Here is a 22,206-nt window from a genome sequence, read left to right as displayed (position 1 = left end):
CTAAAGGTATAATCCATCCATCCTTAATGTTTGTCTGACATTTTTCTCTGCAAAATTTTTATTTATTTCTTTACTGTTGCCAAAAAATCAGATTTATAGATGAATAGTTGACGTTAGGCATCCAAGCAGTAATCCATGTCAAATTTCGTGAAGATACCACGTCAAACGCCAAAGTTTTCCATACAAGCATTTGATTCCGTACATTCAGTTTGTATGACAGCTATATGCTATAGTTAACCGATCTGAACAATTTCTTCGGAGATTCCATTTGGTGTCTTAGGAAATAATTTTTACCAAATTTCGTGAATATGTCTTGTCAAATGCAAAAGTTTTCCATACCAGCACTAGCTTCCGATCATTCGGTTTGTAGGGCAGCTATATGCTATAGTGAGCCGATCTGAACAATTTCTTCCGATATTACATTATTTCTATGAAAAATAACTCAGATCAAATTTCGTGAAGATATATCGTCGAATGAGGAAGTTTCCCAAGCAAGCATTTGATTCCGATCATTCAGTTTGTATGGTAGCTATATGCTCTAGTTATCCGATCTGAACAATTTCTTCGGAGATTACATTTTTGCCTTAGAAAATAATCTGTGCAAACTTTTGTGAATATTTCTTGTCAAATGTGAAAGCTTTCCATACAAGAACTTGATTTCGATCGTTCAGATATCGGCAGTTCCGAAGAGAAAATGATGTTTGCAAAATTTCAAAACGATATCTTAAAAACTGTAGGACTAGTTCGTATATATACAGACGGACGGACGGACAGACAGACGGACGGACATGGCACCTAGCGGATACATCGCTTCGACAGTTTGACTATTTTTTAATATAATTTCTGCTTCACGTATTTGCCGAACCAAATGACTTGACTATTTTATAGCAAGTGTTCTCAGATGATTGTTCGGATTATAATAATATTGAGCTTATTTAAAATTTAAAAGTTTTTAATGGGATATAGTCAGGAACTAGTGAAAATTCTTTTCTGAAATCCAATTTTATTTATATTTTTGTTTTATTGTTGCTTCAAATAAACATTGCAAGCACGATGCATTTTTAATATCTTTAAAAAGTTCTCTACTTGCCACAGCATGAGGCATACTAATGAAGAAAAAGAATTCGCTATGTTTGTTGTTGTAGTTCCATATTACTTTTATTGCATTTGTTGTAACCGCATGGTAAATAGCGACCGCAGACTGCTTAGGTACAACAACAACAACAAAACGGCAACATTTAATAACCGCTCATGTAATATTTAACCACATCTAATGCCCGTGTTTCGAGCAATAAAACCCTCTGGCCGCACGGTCCCCACCAACAGCTGCGCCTCTTGCAAGCAATTGCCACCTTTTTCCCTGCTATACATATATATTGCAAAAGTAATTTGCTCTTTTTGCACACATACCGTATTTTCGTCTATGCTACGAGCTTTGAATTTTTATTTTGCAACTTTTTGTTTTTGCTTTCATGTTTTTTTGTGTGCAACCAATTTGTTTGAAATTTTTCGCTTGATTTGCCTTGAAATTCTACACATTGACTATTATCTTCTCTTCAACAAATCTGCCTCTCTAACTGCTTGCCTCGTCTCCAAGCCTTTTGGCGTGTGAGAGTGTGTGTGTGTTGTCACCAGCTGCATGCAACAGCTGTACATAATGCCTGTTGTGGCATCGTAGTTGTTGCCGCATGTGTGTGTGTATGTATAGTGTGCTGCAGAGGCCATCTCCAATCGCTCGGCCATCCTTGGTATGCTGTTGGAAATGATGGAATGTCACCACACCACACCAAGCGGGCGACTAAGCGACGAGCAGAGAAAAAGTATGCACGTAAATAGCTGGGACGGCAGCAAAAAACTGTGCTGCGAATATTATTATGGCTCATGACAACGTCCGGCAAGAATTATTGCCAACAAACACACACACTTTGTACTGTGGATCAGTATTTACACACATGTTATGTGCTCGTGCACAATTTCGGCATGAGTTGAGTCCGAGTTGGAGTTGCTGTTGCCTCAGTAATTTTACCAAAGTTCTTCTTCGCTCGTCTGCAAGAGATAAATTAATTAAACTTTATTAACTGCCGACATATTTTTGCGCATTCTGTGCATTCTTTGTTGTTTCGTTGTTTTTTCTATTTTGCCTCTTCTTCTTGCCTTGGTTTCGGCTCGACTTCGTTGACTTTTTACATGCGGTGCAAGGCATACCAAAAAGTATGCCCTGCAACAAGCCATACATTGTTGCCTGAGGAGTTGTGATTGAATTCAGGTTTGGTGTAGGTGCTTCGTACCGTTTTTCTTTTCCATTTTTCTTGTAAAATATTTGTAAGTATTACAGAGGAATTTTTATGGAATATCAGTACATCGAAAATTCCGACTTTAATTATGCAAATGTAAATAGTTTAACTCATTAGAGACCATCAATTACCCTTTTGGTAGCAAGTTGAGATTTCAAAGATAGGAACCATCACATATAGGCTTTTTTCAATAGAATTCCTCCATCACTTATTTGTGAATTTCACACATCTCGTCTTTCGTTTGAGAATTTCTTTATAACCCAATTTTAAACTCGCTCAAATATGCATAGAGAAGATCTGAGGCTGGCTTCGTATGATGAGAGAACCATTAAGAGCTAATCCATATGTTTTATAGTTAGACCTATATTTGAAAACTCTTCTTCTTTACCGGCTGAGACATCGCTACGCAATTATAGCCGAGTTAACAACAGCGCGCCGGTCGTTTCTTCTTTTCACTACGTGGCGCCAATTGGATATTCCAAGCGTAGCCAGGTCCCTTCTCCACCTGGTCCTTCCAACGGAGTAGAGGTCTTCCTCTTCCTCTGTCTTCCTCTGTCTGTGTTTCGCTGTCTTTTAATTCGCTGAACTATGTTAATGTCGTCTTATAACTCGTAGAGCTCATCGTTCCATCGTATGCGGTATTTACCGTGGATAATGCGCAAGGGACCATAAATCTTTCGCAGAACTTTTCTCTCGAAAACTCTCAACGTCGACTCATCAGTTGATGTCATCGTCCAACCCTCTGCACCATATAGCAGGACGGGAATTATGAGCGACTTACAGAGGTTAGTTTTTCTTCGTCGAGGGAGGACTTTACTTTTCAATTGCCTACTCAGTCCAAAGTAGCACCTGTTGGCAAGAGTTATCCTGCGTTGGATTTTCAGGCTGACATTGTTGGTGGTGTTTATGCTAGTTCCCAATTATACGAAACTATCTACAACTTCAAAGTTATGACTGTCAACAGTGACGTGAGAGCCAAGACGCGAGTTTGACGACTGTTTGTTTGATGACAGGAGATATTTCGTCTTGCCCTCGTTCAGTGCCAAACCCATTTGCTTTGCTTCCTTGTTCAATCTGGAGAAAGCAGAACTAACGGCGCGGATGTTATCAATATCATCGGCATACGCCAGCAGCTGTACACTCTTATAAAAGATTGTACCTGCTCGATTAAGTTCTGCAGCTCGAATAATTGAAGAAGTCGCACGACAGGGAGTCGCCTTGTCTGAAACCTCGTTTGGTATCGAACGGGTTGGAGAAGTTCTTCCCGATCCTGACTGAGCTTTTCGTGTTGCTCAACGTTAGTTTACGCAGCCGTATTAGTTTTGCGGGGATACCAAATTCAGACATCGCAGCATAGAGGCAGCTCCTTTTCGGGCTGTCGAAAGCAGCTTTGAAGTCGAGGAAGAGTTGGTGTGTGTCGATATATTTTACAAAGAAGCTCATGCATGCTCCTTATCAGTTCTTCGCCGCCGTGTTTGATGTTCTTCGGACGGATAATTGCTATTCGGCCTTTTTCATGATCCGGCAATGGAACGTCTGCTCCATCGTCATAGATTGCGGAATCGGGTTCGCTGTCTCCAGATGTTATGCCTTCACTGCCATTCAGCAAGCTGGCGAAGTATTCCATCCATAATTTTACTACGCTCTGGGCATCGATTATTAGATCACCTCTGGAGGTTCTACAAGAGAATGCTCCGGTCGTGAAACCTTCTGTTAGTCGCCGCATCTTTTTGTGGAATTTTCGAGCATTACCCCTGTCGATCAGCTTGTCAAGCTCTTCGTACCTACGCATTTCGGCCTATCTCTTGTTTTGTCTGCAAATACGGCTCGCTTCCTTCTTCAACTCTCAGTTTCTATCCCATCCACCACGTGTTGTGGTCGATTGAAACGTTGCGATAAATAACCTTTACAACATTTCCCGCTACACAGTAAATCCTAATGGGAACAAAGTTAAAAAAAAGACTTACAAAAATACGAAATCTTTCAAAAATTCTTAAATTTTTTAACTTATCTTGGTTAAAGTCATACAAATCATGAATTCCAACTAAGCTGCATTGAAAAAGTACTCACTTTTTGTTGCTTTCTAGGAACAGTCATCTAACTACAAAACACCAAAAGAATTTTCGATAAGAAAAATCTTAAGTCAATTGTATGAAGTTCGTAAAAAAATTGAGTAAATTTTATTAAGAAGTTCTAAATTTTTGAACACGCTGAACGTGAACTTACAAAATTTTTGTGCTAAATTCATTTTGGATCCACTGAACAATAATCATATTAAATTCAATGTTCCAGTCTTTTCTATTAATTCCAGCTATACGTTATCTTACACTGAAGACCTAATTACATGTTTAGATTTCAGACATTCCCTTATGACCTAAAGTGTTACTTAAATACCCAGCCCCAAATTGGCATTCAAGGCAAATATTAAAAAAAAATATTAATCAATGTAGCCTACTTTAAAACACGAGCGCTATCTAAATGCAGCATCATTCATTTTAAAGTCCCACATGAGACCTTTCAAAGAGTATGAGAGCATTAAATCAAATAGTAAAGCACATGTGCAAGACACAAGAGAAGAACAACAAAAAAGATAATGGAAACAGTGATTAGTTTACTTACCCACAGCTTGACATTTGCAATGCATTTATAGAAATATACCTAGATACACACACACATACATATACATATACATATGTACCAAAAAACTCCTGCATAAGCAATGTAATAAATATGTAATCTCTTATTGTGGCTTTGGTTGAGGGCGCAATGCCCCAGTGCAAGGTTAATGTGCCACTAACCCAGTGCCCGCATGACTCGAATACCCATATACACACCTGCATATACAAATGTTGGCGAATTTCCACACACACACAAACAGCGGATTTAATATGCTCATGAGACGCGGTGCTAATGTTACTTGCGTCTTATGAGTGCAGGAGACTGCAAATCTCATATTTAAAAACAACAACAAAGTAAACAATTACGTAGTCATTAGCGTTTACTGTTGAAAATACACTCTTACATATTAATATGTCGAATGCCCTCTAGGAAAGTGGGAACCATAAACGGAGATGAAGCTGAACTCTACATGCTGTATATCTCAGTAGACAAATCAAGTACTCATATCGACCATTAATATTGTAGACATAAATACGTCGAATATGAAAATTCGCAATATTCAGAGAAGATAAGCCGATCTTGCAGTCGTCGCACTCGCGACTAGACTCCCACGTCAATGTTGGTAATCATAACTTTGAAGTCATAGATAATTTCGTCTATCTTGGAACCAGCATTAACACCAACAACAATTTCACACATCATCCCCGTCCTGCTATATGGTACAGAGGTAAGAACGATGACAACATTTGATGAGTCGATGTTACGAGAAAGGTTCTGCAGAAGATTTATGAAGAAAAAGGATCTTTTGCGCGTTGGCCACGGCGAATATCGCATTCGATGGAACGATGAGCTGTATGAGATATACGACGACACTGACATAGTTCAGCGAATTAGAAGACAGTGGCTACGCTGGAAAGGTCAAGTTATCCGAACGGACGAAAAGTGTTCGACGCAGTACCCGTCGGAGCAAGCAGAGGAAAAGGATGACTTCCAGTTCGTTGAAAAGACCAGGTGGAGAATGACCTGGCCTTGCTTGGAATCTCCAATTGGCGCCACATTGCAAAAGAAGAAACGACTGATGTGCTATTGGTAACTCGCGAAAAGGTTTCTACGCCAGTAAAGAAGAAGAAAGCGATCCTTTTTCAAGTTGAAAACTTAATACAGGGCTTGAAGACAATACCAAAGTGCAAAGAGTTTTGCAAAAATAAGAAAATCTTTTGGGAATCGCCTAATAATTCTAAGACCATCAATTTAAAGAAAAGAAAGCGTTAGAGAGATAGCAGGGGATCTCAAGATCTCTTATGGATCAACTTCACCATACATATTTTGGTTATGAAGCATGACAGCTTCCTACCGCAGCAGAGATCGTTTCATCGGTCAATAAGGAATATTATGTCATCCTACCATGATTTTGACTAACTTTTGGGCCAAACACGATCGTCATGGTCAACTTTTTACTATTTTCGAAACTGAAAAATCCACTTAGTGTAATGCGCCATGAAGTGAATTTTAAGCCATTAAAAGTCATTCGCTGAAGGTAATGCAAGTATGGATTAAACGTTGATATGATTATATTGGCTCAGAAGCCTATTCTGTAGGCTCCTAGTTTCTGATGATAAATAAACCTATAAGGCCGTTCGTCTATTGGAAACTCTCAAAACCATATAAGTACTTATTAAGTACTTATATTAAGTACAAGTCTGGCATCCATGGCCATGTATTATTATAAAGAGATGTAGACATTACTATATAACTCAATATAAGCTTCAAATAATCAGACTACAAGCGGTTTGAAATGTACAAATTTGTTTGGTTTTCGAATTTCCCAGCAATTGGGTATTTACTTTCCACTTCAAGTTCATCGTCATCATTTGACGAACTTGAATTTCAATATTCACACCATGCTTTTTGGGACCCGCTCAAGTTTTCCTACAGGGTCCTTGTGAACTCTCGCTTTTGCTACTTTACAAGACTCGTTAGCATTGTTGTACTCACATCAGCAGCATAGCAGTGCCATAATAATTATGACAAGCTTTGAATGTGCAACTTGGAGTGGCAAACACAAACTTTTATTTTATTTTTTTTATTTTTTTTTGGCATAAATATGTGCTTATACACTACACATACGCACACACACACACATGTTTATTAATATTAATGTATCTGCGCCATATATGTATATTGCAACTATTTGCTAGCCAAGAACAACAGCAACATACAAAGCGAAGATTTATGGCGACGCCTAATTCAATTGCTTTTGGCAGTAATGTGATTGCCGCACTGAAGGCGATGCGACATTTCGTCGTCATTGCGGCTGTTGTTGTTGTTACCGCTGTTGTTATTCTTGTTGCTAGTGCAACTTTTGGCAACAGCACCACTGTGTTGGCACGCCTTTGTTTCGTTTGCGGCGTCCGCTGTTTTTATTTGCCTCCGGCAAATTTTCGGCCGCCCGCAGTTGCAGCATGTTGCAGTTAGCAGCGGGCAGCACCAACAAGTGTGCGTTCAGCATTCACCAGCGACTAATTGGTCACGACAACGACAAAAGTCAAATTGCTGTTGTTGCAAGCTGCCAATGCTGTGGCCACAATTGTTGTTGCCACGTCGGCAGTTTCGTTGTTGTTGCTACTAAAAGCAGAGAACTGTAAAAAACTTGTTGTGATTTTGTTTTTTTTTGTAATCACAGTGCGCATTAACGCCGACTTCAAATAAAAAGCAATAACATTGGCATTTGCTACTTTGCAGCAGCAGCAACAACAACAGCAGCGCATTAATTTTAATGCAATTCGCTGCTATTATTTTAAGCGTTACTTTTTATGCTATTTTGCATAACAATGAAAGAATAAAGAATAAATTAATATTATTTATTTGACAATAAAATGTAATCGATTCTTTAATACGGTGATAATTATGCAAAACCGAGAATTATTTCAGAATTATGGTAATTTGTATTTATCGATCGGTTGATATGTATTTATAAATAAGTATTTGCATTACATATAAATGTAAAAATTAAATATTTTTTATTGAATTGGCATCCAAAAGACCACCTATCCATTTCCTTTTTCCATTTTCAACGGCGCTTCAATAAAGGAAGGAAGGTTTAACCCTTAAATATTATTATTCTTCTTCTTTTCTGGTATCGATACCGCTTACGCGGTTATAACAGAGTTAACAACAGCGCGCTAGTCGTTTCTTCTTTTCGCAGTTTGGTGCCAGTTAGAGATTCCAAGGGAAGCCAGGTCTTTTCCACCTGGTCTCTCCAACGGTGTGGAGGCCTTCTTCTTTTTCTGCTTCCCCGGCGGGTACTGCGTCGAATACTCTCAGAGCTGAAGTGTAATCATCCATACGGACGACATGACCTACCCAGCGTAGCCGCTGTCTCTTAATTCGCTAAGCTATATCTATGTCGGCGTATATCTCGTACAGCTCATCGTTCCATCGACTGCAGCATTCGCCATTGCCAATGCGTAAAGGACCACAAATCTTCCAAAAAACCTTTGTCTCGAAAGCTCGTAACGTCGACTTTCAGATGTTATTGGGGTCTGTGCTGATCAGCTCGTCTAAGATAATAAGCACAAACACCAATCATTTACAATTTATGCGGTTTCATTATATTTTACAACAAGGCCTAAATTGCTAAAACTCCAACTAAATGTGAGCTATAAGACATCATACCTCATCAGTAAGAAGATAGATCTCATAAGTCTCCAATATTATATAGTATAAATATCAAATACACTATACCCAATATATAAATATATATAAAATATTATTTTCAGTTGAAGTTTGTTTTGAGGTCCGATAAGGGCTGGTAACATTATTCTGTGACAACCCATTACTTAACATATTGCAACGTTTCGAAAATAAAACCATAAAATGTGTCAAATCGGATGTCTATTTGGTCAATTATTAAAGTCTACCAAGATCACTAATAACCCGTTTATTGAATTTGCCATGTGAAAGCTTGATTGTTGAATAAATTTCAATTTCATATTTTTATATGCCCGAATTGCATTTCAAGAACACTCACTGAGGATTTACAATGTCGTTCCAGAACTAAGATCTGGCTTTCTGAGCTTTTCAGACTCCACTTAAATCTGTACGCTCTATATTGCCCTTTTCAATGAGCAAAAGCTCGACGAAATTGTTCTTGAAATTTTTCTTGGAATAAAAAATACAATAATTTGTATACCCTAAACAGGATATATAAGTTTGCCACTAAGTTTGTAACACTCAGAAAGAAACAACGTCGGAGATCCTATAATATAGACCATATAGTATATTTATGAATGATCAGCATAACGAGCTGCGTCGAATTAGTCCCTCAGCTTTTAAGACATCAAACTAAAATGTTACAGTGTCCTGTTCTCAAGAAACTACTCATTTATCGGAACCGCTGATATGGAACTATTATTGGAACTCCCATACTAACTAAATGATCAAGATCAAGTTCTTCTATGGAAAACTTTTCTATTAACAAAAAAACATTTTCAAGAAATTTGGCATAGAATATTGTCAAAAGCAACGGTAAGTTGAGATCAACCATTATATGATACATATACGTAGCTGCCATACAAACTGATCAAAATCAAGTTCTTGTATGGAGCCTTTTTTATGAAGGTTATTATGGCTTCAGTGCAAACGAAGTTGACGTTTTGTTTGACAATCTTAGTTCAAACTGAACCTTTTTGTCTTAGTTCAAACTGAACAATGAAATTGAAAAGTCCGTCACACTTCCAGAAATTCGACTTTTTTCTTGACTTACGCAAGAAATAATCTCGCAATCGGAGCATAATCACAGAAAGTGAAAAAAATTGCCAAAAATAATTAAGGTCAATCACGACCCTTTCTGGAAAACAACCATACATTACACATATCTACGTACATATATATAGATGTAAGTATGTAAATGCGGTTGCATTGGGTTACAGTTGCAGGTAAACAAAAACCCAGATTCTATTGCTGTGAGTCAATTTGGACATATGGCAAATGTTGCAAAGAAAAAAGTTTAAATTAAAACATGCAAAACACACATGTGAGTGCTACATGCAAGCTCGAGCGTGTGTGTGTGTGTTTGGGAGTACTTACCCATTCACTTTCGGTATGATTCGTGCTGTGACACCAACGCCAAGGCACCATCATTGCATGCTTGCCATAAATTAATCCTCGACAGTTGTTTGTTTCCATGGCAAAATGAATGATTTCTTGTTGCTGTTGATGCTGGCGTTGTTGTTTTGCTTGTTGCTGCTTGTGTGATTGGATGTTAGTTGTTTGTGCGATACGATTGCAATGGCAAATGCAAACGGCCAGCAATTAATTGAAAATTCAATACTAAATTAACATACAACGGAATTGCAAGTGGGCACGTAATACACACATACACGCACACACGCCCGCACATATTCACACGTATTTGCGTAAACACATACTTATGTGCTTACTTGTGTAGTTATGCATTTATGAATGCTCATATGTATGGGTCTAGTTTCAAGTACGGATGCAAATGTGGAGTACTTACATCGCCAATAACACACACATACAAGGCAAGCGCGTTGCGCTGCAAAACAGCAAAACAAATTCTCGGAGGCATGCAATAATAATGCTGCCCGAATGCGTGGTCTGCGCAGATTTACATAGCAAAGTATACTCGAATGAAAAATCAGAGTAGTCGGGCGAGGAATTGGTGTGTTTGGGGCAGAATATATTTGTTCGTGTTATTTATTTTTTTTTTTGTAAAAGCTTTACACATATTTATTTATGTATAGCGATTAATGAATTCTTGGGAGCGACTTTTGTACCAGTTTTGGGGCGTTCATATAACTTCTGATCAAATTTGACCCGGACTGCATCGTATACTGCATGACCAAACACTGTGTTATGTTTGTATGAAGTTCAATATCCATATATCAATGAGGCGAAAACTTTATCTCTTTCAAATGTTGGCCGCTGCTATATCTCAGATGGTCCATCCGTTCAGTCCTATTTTCGATGACTCGTTAGAGCATTTCGACTGGTTTCGAATGACTAGAGTGAAGTTTTGCTCCAAGGCCTGAATCGAAGCAGCATGCCCACAAACCACACCAAACCGTTGTTTTTTCTGGATGAAATGCAGCTCTTGAATGCCTTCAGGTTACTCTTCCTCGCAAATGCGGCAATTTTGCTTTTTTACATACTCATTGAGTCAGAAATGGGCTTCATCACTGAAAAAAATTGGCTGGAAAAAGTCAGATCTTCTTGGAACTTTTCAAGAGCCTATATAGTAAAGCGATGTCCCATGCTTCAGTTCTTCCACAAGCTCAATTCTTTCAATTTAAGATCTCGACGTAAAATGGGCGAAGTCGTTCAACACATCAGTCCGAGTTGCTGCGAATAGCGCCGAATCGACTCTCCACGGTCTTCGTGTACACTCTCAGCTACAGCTGCTATATTTTCTTCACTGCATGCTGGACGTGGTTGATTCGGTCGAATATTATCCAATAATGAAAGCTTGGTCTAAAGATGGACCGATTATGTTGACCATAAGTTGTGCTACGCGCGCCAAACACGATTTGTAAACGTTGTTCAAGCGTAAGTGTTTCCATGATGAAATGCCAAACAATACTGAACAAAATTCTCTCTGCATTTCAATAATTCGATTTGGATAGTTTCTGGAAATATGTAAGTTGGCATAGTTTAAAGGCAATGTTCGTTCGAAGTTTTATCTTGAAAGAAAGAATCAGATGGAATTTAAAATTTCGTTATAAAGGAAAACCGTAACATAAGAATGTTAGAAGAATATTATGCACGAACTTGCATGAAATCGGTCGAACAGGTCGTGAGATATGTGATTTTACCCAAAAGTAAGCGGCGCCACGCCCATCGTCCGATTTTGACACCAGCTCGTATAAAGCCCTCTCAAACCACCTCGGAAGTTAAATTCAATGTCTCTGTCTCTTCATTGCGATATCTTAAGTTTTACTCAAGTTACAACCGTTAAGTGAACAAAACTTGTATACTCTTTAGCAACATGTTACAAGAGTATAAAAATAGCTAAAAATCAGTATGGTAGTTCTTGAGTTGAGAACCCAGCCGGTTTGACTACTGGGCTTAACAGCATCTATTATGCGCATATGTAGTACGTGAGTCTAAATGTGTGTGGATTTTTATTTGGCAATATTGCAAATTTTCTATTCTCTTTTTGCTGCTGCAGTTCGGGCAATAAATCGATGAAAACTACGATTGTATGCAAAACTAGAATGAAATGAAAATTCACAAATGATTTGCCGGAAAATGTCAAATAAATCTTTTTTCTCCGTAATTTTTTTTTCTCCTCTGTCTACCATGAATTGAATTCGAATTTTTGCATTATGAGAGTGTGCGCGCGTGCGTGTGTGTGTGTGTCGGTGTAGAAATACTGCTTTTTGAAGGCATTATATAGTATTTTGTGTGGTTTATGAAATATTTGTTGCTAATGCACATGCAAATGAACTGACAATATAGAAAATTCCACAAATGTAAATTTTAATGTTTCGAGGCGCACAACTTTTTGCCCGGCGATAGTGATTTGCGTATGTAGGTGCGTGCACACATATGTACATGATTACATACATACACACATACTAACTATATTGAGTCTCATATGTGGGCGCTTGGCGCTGTGCACCAAAGGAAGAGCGCTGCGAGAATGCACGCAGGGGGATTTGTATTGCAATCATAAAATAATTTACAAAATGAATTTAGAGAATTATTTTGTTATTTTTGTTTTTAATCGAAAACACAACGAAATTGAATATTTTCATTGAAAATTATTTCGTTTGGCCAGCGCAAAGTATTTGTGGTCAGTGTTAAGCATTCGACATTCGCTATGGGGCAGTAATGTATAGAAAGTGGGAGGATGCTGCTGCAGGAAAATATTTATTTCTCCTTTACCCCTTCTTGGGACTTCCTGCTGAACTTTGTGCATAGCTTTAACTTGAAATTGTAATTTTAAAGCTTTACAGGACAAAATTTTATTAGCTTACCACATATCCAGTAAGCTGCTCTGATTAAGTTATATTTTTGATATTAAAAGATCTCCAAGGAAGCTCAATTGATTCTCTCATAGCTTGGTATATTTCTTTAATTTATTGCACTACGCTGCACTAAAAAAAAGAATAAAGAGTTTGTACGATGGTCCAATAATTTTTTAGCTTACAAAGAAAAACGAAAAGTATGGAAAAAATTACTTTTTATTTTTCAACATAGTCTGTTTCTTGCTCGAAACGCTGGATCTAGCGATTCTCGAACTTCTTAAGCCCGTCTGGTAGTTAAGTTTTATGAAGAGGTCTGTAAAACAGGCTTCCGTGGCTGCAATAACCTTCACAAACTTCTGCCGGAGATTTACTTTTTGCAGTTTCGAAATAAACGGGAGCGAATCTGAAAAACCAAACTCTGCATGCAAATGCCAGAAAACGGAGACCGATACCTTTCCGATCAGTCTGACCCTCTTTGCTTTGTTCGAAACAAACGCGACGGATGAAGACCGCCGTTTCGACTATCTCTTGCATAATATGAAATTATCGGCTTTTGTCACGTTGTCCTCCATGGTAGCCGTTTACGGAACAACTAGGTTTGGTTAGGATAGGCTACACTAGTCGCCTGTCACGCTATACATAGACCAACTGGTCCCTAGTAATTCCAGATAGAAGTTCAGTTTAATTTGAACTGAAGAATTCGTCATACATGATTCAACACTTTTTTCAAACTTTAAGAGTGGCTTGATATCCAGTTTTATACATATCTAATTTCTAAGACAAGTTCTAGATAAGGCTTGAAAGAAGCATAGGAGGTGTTTCAGATGCACTTGTGCACTAGCGACCTGTCATTAAGGCAACAATCGACCCGCATCCTTTGGAGACAGTGTGGGGACTCTTGGCGATCCCTAAGGCACTCGACCCCATCATAACCCGTCTATCAGATCTTTCGAAAACTTCATTGTGTACGGTTTTTAATACCTTATGTATAGTATACATCTACTGTCTCCCTGCTTCTAAAGACATTTTCTGCGATGTGAGATTATGGTCTTAAGAGTCGCTTGGCTATCGACGTCTTACTCATCCTCTGTATGCTGTTTCCTGCGTTGTTGGCCATCTCAGCCTCTTTACTGAGACCCCAAAGACTTTCACCAGGAAGTTACTGCAGTATTGCGGAAGTTGAAGAGTCACATAAGATCCATCTGCGAGCAATAAATTTCGGCGACCAATCCATTAGCTATTTTTGATTCGTCTGTGAAGAGGAAGAATTTTTTGATATCAAGATTTTTTATGTTCTCCAGTATCTTAGATTTGTCGTTGGCGTAAATCCGCTAATTTCATGCACTCACTTTCTTAAACTCTCACAAGAATTTAAGTCACCAACGACCATGGAACATGTGGACGAAATAAACAGATTTCCCAGCAAATTCTTTTACAACTCTTTCCTCGTCATTCATCCAAAAATGGACGGAATTTTAAATATCTTAAGCGCCCATAGGGCAGCAACGTTGCCTATCCTCTCCACCAGTCGAACAAGCAACAGTGAAGTTTTTCATTGTCGGCTTTCAGCGCCTTGTTGGATTATTAAGTTGTTAAGTCGCGGTGTTGCTGAGCTGCGTCATCCATTGTTTGATGCATTCATAATCGATAAAAAGAAACAGACGCGGCTCAACAACAACAACAATCTACAAGAAAAATACCGAAAAAATGTTGCGGCAAAGAAGACAATGCTTGCAAAGACAATCCACTAAAACCGCAGCTTGTGCGTTCCCTGAAGCAGCAGCATTAGCGCTGCAGTACCATCAGCAAAACAAACAACAAAAAACAACAACAACGGCAATAGCAACTGATGTTGATGTAGCTACAAGCGAAATCCGTACACTAACAACAAACATATTTTGGCAAAGTTTCAACTCATTGTCGATGATTCGTCGGCTACAACAACAATAGCAAAAACAACGCAACCGCGACCATTGGCGCTGTTCTTGCTTTTTTGTTGTTGTTTTCGGCGATCTCCAAAAATTAGATGCATACAACAACAACCACAGCAACAAAATGCAAACGGCCCGCAGATGAATGTGATGTGATGGCCAACAACAATGCCAGACAGAGCGATTGCAATGCGACATCGAACCAGAATTTTTTAACGACAATAACAGCGCATTTAATAAATGCAAAATAACAGCAACAACAACAGAGAGCCGACGACAATGCCAACCATACGTTGCCACATAATGTGCGACTGCTGTTTGAAAAATGTTGCACGAATGTTTATGCAAATTAGCATTAATTGACGCTTCTGTATTGATGTTGCGCCAGGACTGATTGTTTTGCCCCATCGACGGGGTGGTGATAATGCAACTGCCCTAACACATTAATACTAATATTGGTTTACTGTTATTCATGTTTCTATGTCTCAATGAGGCAATTAATAGCTTACATGATTATTGCAACAAACTGAGAGCAGTTGCTGAGATTGAATAGAATTTACAGTTACTTAAAAAATTAAATAACAATAAAATTACACAAAACTCAAAATTAACATAACATAACATAACAACTTAGCCTCGGTAACCAAAAGATCCACTAAGCTAAGGTAAAGTGCACTCTAGAATCACTGTCAATATATATCCGACCAGTGAGTTCGTTTTGACAATGGGTAGAAGAGATCGTGCCCACAAATTTTAAAAAATAGAATAATAACAAAATTGAACGATGACTGGATCGTGTAGTGTAATCAAAGAGCGCTGTACTCGGAAAATTTTCTCTGTTTTCTGTAATGACGGTTTGCTGATTGTACGGCAGGCAAATAAGCCATGTGGTTTGTAGGTTAGGTTAGCTTAGGTCAATCTGGTAAGCCAATAAGCCACGCATAGACCAGTTTGGTTCTTTGCGATACCAGATGGAGGTCTTTTGCTAAGACCAAGAGGATGACGCGAATTTTAACAGACTCTACTGCCTCACTATATATATATATATATATATATACCTCCCCCAGTGTATCATACAATGGGGACCCCAGATGCTTACAGCGTGGTCGTGCCATTGCGGGACAAGTGAACAAGAGATGCTCCATTGTTTCTATACATTTCCTGCAGTGTCTCTTTTTTCGAGTATTAATAGGAATTTTGTGTAATTCCGTTCCACCGTTTCTCACATGACTTTTGCAGTTTCACACCCACGTAGCTCATTCCATTGGATTTTGATTTTCACACGTGGATCTTATATTATATGAAATATAAATCTGTTGGCACGATGGATGTCATGTTTACCCACTTAGCTCCTCCTTCGCCAGAGCCAAATTGATCGAACTGAACAAGAGATTATTGTTCCATCTACTTTAACCTTAAAAATTGAAAAAGTAACACGCTGGACTAAACTTGAGTCAACTTAGAAGACTTTCGCCGCTAAGGAGGCCTACTTTGATGGACTCCAGTAAATATATTTTTGAGATGGGCAAAAGTATATCGAGATAATCGGATACTACCTGAGAAATAAATCGCCAATATCCAATACTTTCGTTTTTTTCACCACTCTTGACTTCTTCGTTTTGTAATACCTGTTTGTATACAGGGAGGTACCGATCTGAAATTTTTGCTCTTCAAGAAGCTGATCATTTGTCGGAACCGTCAATATCGAACCACTATAGCATATATCCGCCATTGAAACTGAACGATTGAGATCAAGTTCCTATATAGAGAATATACATATATGTATATGAGAAGTTGAGGTTTTTCTCTTTCTCCTTTTCAAGCTATTTTTTATCAAATCTACTAATGTAGTAAGAATTATCGAAAAGGAAATTTAAAAAATGTTTTAGATTAGCACAGGGCTTTCGTTATTCGGGTTTTCCTATATTATACATTATAAGTAATTACCGCCTTTTTATTTCCTTAACTTTTTCAGAAAGCTATATGCATAGGACATATGTATATTTGTACGCATATAAGTTCTCAAACACAGGTTCTCATTAATAACTTGAAGCGACATCTAGCGGTGGTTAGTTAACATTTATTTGGTAAATAGCCAAGTTTCACGATGCAAGCTGTACGTTAGCTGCAAACTCTTATCATAGTTAAGAGATGTCGCGCCTGACGTTGCTTAACCCATTAATGCACATATAGGCTTTTTCTGTAACTGACTTTTTAGAGTTGTGGAATATCTTAAATTGTTCGTCGATTGCATTGCTAATCCACTTAATCAGCACTTTTGATAGTATCGGACTAATTTTGGAGTTTTGCACTTTCTTTTCACATTTTTTGATTTTTAGCCGCATCATTCACATGTATAGTATATGTGACTAAGAAATTTTTTGGTTCAATACTCTTCACGTTGTAATAATATTCCAATTATTTGGTTTTAGTGACCTTGAACTGCGAATTGAAAGAAGGTTCCTTACAACCTTCTGGAAGATTTTTTTGCACTTTTCCAGACCCCTTATATCGAGTTTTATACACTATTCTGATGATGCCAATATGTATTATCGATAAATTATGTGCATTTAAAAAAAATATGCGGATTTCCAAAATATTTGCCAAACCAAATTTATTTTAAATAGTTTTCAATAACTTGTTTCAGCAATAAACAGCTAATATCAACTTATTTTCAGTTCCAGGGCATATTCAACGGATTTAGTTCGCGAAAAACTGATCACAACTGTGGCTAGACCCGCCAAGAAAACGAAACGCAAAGTCACTGTTGTGGGATGCGGCCAAGTGGGCATGGCTGCAGTGATGAGTATACTATCGCAAAATGTCTCGAATGAAGTGTGCATCATAGATGCCAACGAGAAATTGGTGAATGGCGAAAGCAAAGACATGCAACATGGCTCCGTATTTCTAAGGGATGCCACAATTGTTGGCAACACAGATTACAAAGCTTCGGAGGACTCAGCTGTTTGTGTTGTCACAGCTGGTGCACGGCAAAAGGAGGGACAAACGCGTTTGGATCTGTTGAAAACGAATTTGAAGATTTTAGATCAAATAATACCACAACTTGTCAAGTATTCACCAGATATGATATTGGTTATGGTCTCGAATCCCTGTGATATTTTGACTCATGGCGCTTGGGTGATTTCGGGCTTGCCTAAAGAACGTGTAATCGCTACGGGCACACACCTGGACACAGCACGTTTTCGTTATTTTATTGGACAACGTCTGGGTGTCGCACCGAGCTCGGTACATGGCTACATTATTGGTGAACATGGTGATAGTTCAGTGGCAGTTTGGAGCTCTGTGAATGTGGGTGGCATACGTTTTGCCGATCTACTGAAATGTGTGGGTTCCGAGGGGGACACCGATCAATGGGGTGAAGTGCACAAAAAAGTCGTTAAAGCAGCCTATGAAGTGATCGCCGGTAAAGGTTACACCAATTGGGCAATCGGTCTGACAACGGCGTCTGTAGTTTCGACAATTTTGGATAACAAAAAAGAGGTAGTCACAGTTTCTACCTCGGCAAAGGTAAGTTAAGGCACTGATGCGTCTGCTGATGTATAAGGATTATAACTTCATTTGCTTTTAGGATCGTCAAGGCATTGAAAATGATGTTTTCTTATCCTTACCGGTAGTGCTCGGCGCGAATGGCGTAACCTCCTATATAAATCTACAGCTGAGTGAGAGTGAACAACAAAATCTGTGCAAATCAGCCGAAGCCATAGATAAAGCGATAAAATCTATATGTGGTTAGTCGGCGAGGAAGAGAAAAAAGGATAGTGACGTTCCATTTGAAATTTGATTTTGTATTTGGATTCTATTTTATGTTAATGATCAGAAGAACAATAAAAACAATTTCTTAAAATACGCTTGTTATTTTAGGAAATTGTTTTTCTTTTCTATTAAAGAGTTTCTTAGTTTCTGTTACTGATTGTTCGATATTTTATTGAAACGTGCAATGTTATGAGGTGGAGGGGCTGAGAGGAAAAAGTTCAGCTATCTCTTATTGCTAAAGAATAATTATTTTTAGTTAATTATAAGGGGTTCTAATGGGTTTTAAGGAGTTATATGAAAATTCTTATAATGAGCTCAGAACATCCTACGAATCATTATAAAACAGAAGAACTAAAATCGTACCTGGAAGCCTGTGTGGAAAAATGTATCTCTCAAGATGTATGTGCAGCTATAATTTTTACGGTAATGACGACAATTTTATTATCACCCTAAATGTTCTATCTCAATTCTATCTTCTGTTCTCGAGTGCATGAATACTTTTTAACTTTCTCTTCGTAGATTACCAGTTTCTATACTACTAGTTCGGAGCTGGTCTGGATAGTATGGTTTTATATGAATAATATAAGGAAAGAGACTGCCTGATTTATTTAAATAATTGCGGACTTCAAGAAGAAAACCACGCCATCAAAATTTGACCGCTTTCTTGGAAACATTTTAATTTACGAGTACTTCAAAATAGTGGTCTTAGCATTATTTAAAAATATTTTTATCGTCAAACCACATTAAATTCTTTCGAATAACTGTTTAATCAGAAGTCCGCAGTCTTATTTATATTTTATATGTCGGACTGTTATATTTAACACTGTAGATGCGACTGAACTCCACTGTATGCAAGCGGTGCGTCAACATTTACAGTTAAACTGCAAGCAAAGACCGGCAAAAGGTAAACGTGACAATGATCGCGTGGAAGGCAAATATTGGCACCAGAGCGAGACCTACATACATATATCAAATGCATGTTTGTATAAGTAATGCAAGCAAGAATTGCAACAACACAATGTATTTTATATTTGCATTGATTTGACTGTTAGCATTAAAATTAAATTTGCAAAAACAAAGAAATACTGTGTGTTATTTATAAATGGATGGTTTTGCAAGTATACAAGTTGAATAAATATAATTTTAGATTTACTAGCAAAAAAATTACAATGAAAAATAAACATTTATGTATGCGTCTGAAAATTATTGCTAAAGTCAATTTACGTTTCAATTAAACTGTTTACGAATTCCGAAATAAAATTTAAAAGAGTTCTAACTTAATATCTCTACTTCTAAATATACCATTATCGAGTTAAGCTGTTATGTTTGCTTTTGAGCAGCTGAGTTAAATTATTCAATGATAATTATTAAGAGAGAATAATTGCAGTACAGACAGATATTTTATGTCACGTGTATTAACAATTAATTATAATTATTAGTAAATAAATGACTTCCACACAGGGAATATTGGGTGTGGTATAGAACAAAACGAGCTCATACATAGTTATGCTTTACTTCTTTAAAGAAAATGTGTACATATGTATTTTCAACCAATTAAAGTGCTTAGAGCTGTCAAACATAACTATCCATGAAATTGAGGACAAAGCAAAGAAAACAGCAAATATTCGAAAGGATTGGTTACTTCGGGACACTTAGTCCCAAACATGTATGGGGTAGGTCTGGAAAGAAAACTCTCTATCAATTGTTTTAAAGGTATATTTATATAATATATATGGTATATGGCTTCATGGCTTCTTTGGAATATCGAAAGGATCACGGAAAACTACTTTGAAAAAACATTTGGGCGTTAGAAAAGTGAAAGCACGCTTGGTTCCAAAATTACTAAATTTTTTCGAAAAACAGGGTAGCGATAACATCTGTAAAACAATGCTTTCCGACTTCTCAGGATGTCATGAAACGCATTATTACTGGTGATTAGTATCTGACAAAGATAAGCCGAAGTCTAAAAAACGACGTCAAAGCAGGTCAAAAATCAAGTTTTTTTCAACAGTTTTCTTCGATTATCGAGATGTGGTGCACTTCAAATTCCTTCCAACTGTCAAACTGGCCGAACTGTCAACAAAGAACACTAATTGAGCGTTAAGCGTCATTTGCGCGAAGCTATTCGTAAAAAGAGGCCAGAATTATGGTCCGACAACTATTGGTTTTTGCATTACGATAACGCACTGTCGGGTACTGCATTGATTCTTCATGAGTTGTTCGTCAAATTTTCAACCGATTTCGTGCCGCAACCACCATATTCGCCTGATTTAGCTCCGTGTGACTTCTGGCTATTCAGCAAACTCAATCGACCGCTTCGGTGAAACCTTTCTGAGTCAATTGAAGTCATTAATCCGAATCAAACCTGAATCGCTAAGCGCATTGAAGGCTATTCCGGAAACTGACTGTTTTGAGAATTGATAAAACTCTGGCACCAGTAAACTGGAGCCAAGGGGGATTACTTTGAGGGGAACGACATATATTTTGAAAAATAAATTAAGAATTTTAAAATTATGAACAACCGTCGAAAAACATCAAAAATTGACAAGATGCGGTGTTCAAAAAGTTAAATTTTACCTAAATTTGGGTTGTTCTGGTCTGCCGAAATTCGATTTCGAATTATTTGTGCCCGAATAATCATTCAAGCAAATTCGAAAAATGCTATTTCGAGAGGAGCGCGTTTAAAAACTAACTAAAAATATATTTTTTAAAAATTTTACTTTAGTTGTGTCACTTAAACTTTTTAACTCGTTACAAGGAGGCTGTCCCTTGGGAGCTTGATCTATGTATGTATTTAATATAAAAATGTTTATTTTGCCCGAGAATTAAGCAAACTAGCAGTGAGTTGACTTAAAAAAAGTATACTAACATCATAAAGCACCTACAAATCTCCTTTGCGAAGGCATACATTCATTCAATAAGCGTTTGATCTTGCTTTTATTACCTGTAATGACTACATCAAACAAATTTTAATTGCAATATTTTACGCTATTACCCTCTGGAAGCGATTTTGAATTTTTTGCCGAGTACACAGATGACATCAACACGGCTTTAACTAACTATTTAGTTTCACATAAAAATTTATTTCTACAAATATTTATTTGAATTAGGTACTCAAGGGTCTACATTTATAGCGTTTTGGGAGAACAAATTGTTGTTAGTGATCAGCACGATATCGCATTAAAATATATAGTAAACAAATAATAGTAATTTGTAATATCCCAATTATTGCTTTTCCGGTTGAATCTCATTAAAAAATTATAGCCGTTACTAACTAGTGTGGTCACGATTTCACAACTACACTAGAGTGACTTGATATACAATTGTGCCAGTGCGTGCATACATACAAACATATGAACGAATAGTTATGTGGAAGCGCTGCTGTTATCGATTAAATTGCACAACTTCTGTGGATGTTGCAGCAGCTTTGATGAAATGCCTCATTCAGCGTGTAATATTCAGCAGCAACAGTGTGAGTAATCAAGTGGTGAAGCAAAAGTCGGGCTGACAACAGGCGATCTGTAGTGTTGTGTTAATATGTATTTCAAAATACAGTAGCTGACGTCAAAAGTTTATAATTACAGGCAGCACACTTAA

The 22,206-nt window shown here is 37.6% G+C and overlaps 1 protein-coding gene across 1 annotated transcript in view; it reads left to right on the top strand.

Moving 5' to 3' along the window:
* Positions 1-18,666, top strand: part of LOC120777433 (L-lactate dehydrogenase-like) — a 172,968-nt gene extending 154,302 nt beyond the window's left edge. The window contains exons 2-3 of the mRNA XM_040108740.1: positions 17,514-18,363; positions 18,425-18,666. Coding sequence (XP_039964674.1) covers positions 17,514-18,363; positions 18,425-18,589 — 1,015 coding nt within the window. The 3' untranslated portion in view covers positions 18,590-18,666. The remainder of the gene's footprint in view (positions 1-17,513; positions 18,364-18,424) is intronic.
* The last annotated feature ends 3,540 nt before the right edge of the window (positions 18,667-22,206 follow it).

The sequence above is a fragment of the Bactrocera tryoni genome, chromosome 5 (assembly GCF_016617805.1).
Source record: "Bactrocera tryoni isolate S06 chromosome 5, CSIRO_BtryS06_freeze2, whole genome shotgun sequence".
NCBI lineage: Eukaryota > Metazoa > Arthropoda > Insecta > Diptera > Tephritidae > Bactrocera > Bactrocera tryoni.
This window is presented reverse-complemented; position numbering and strand designations above follow the sequence as displayed.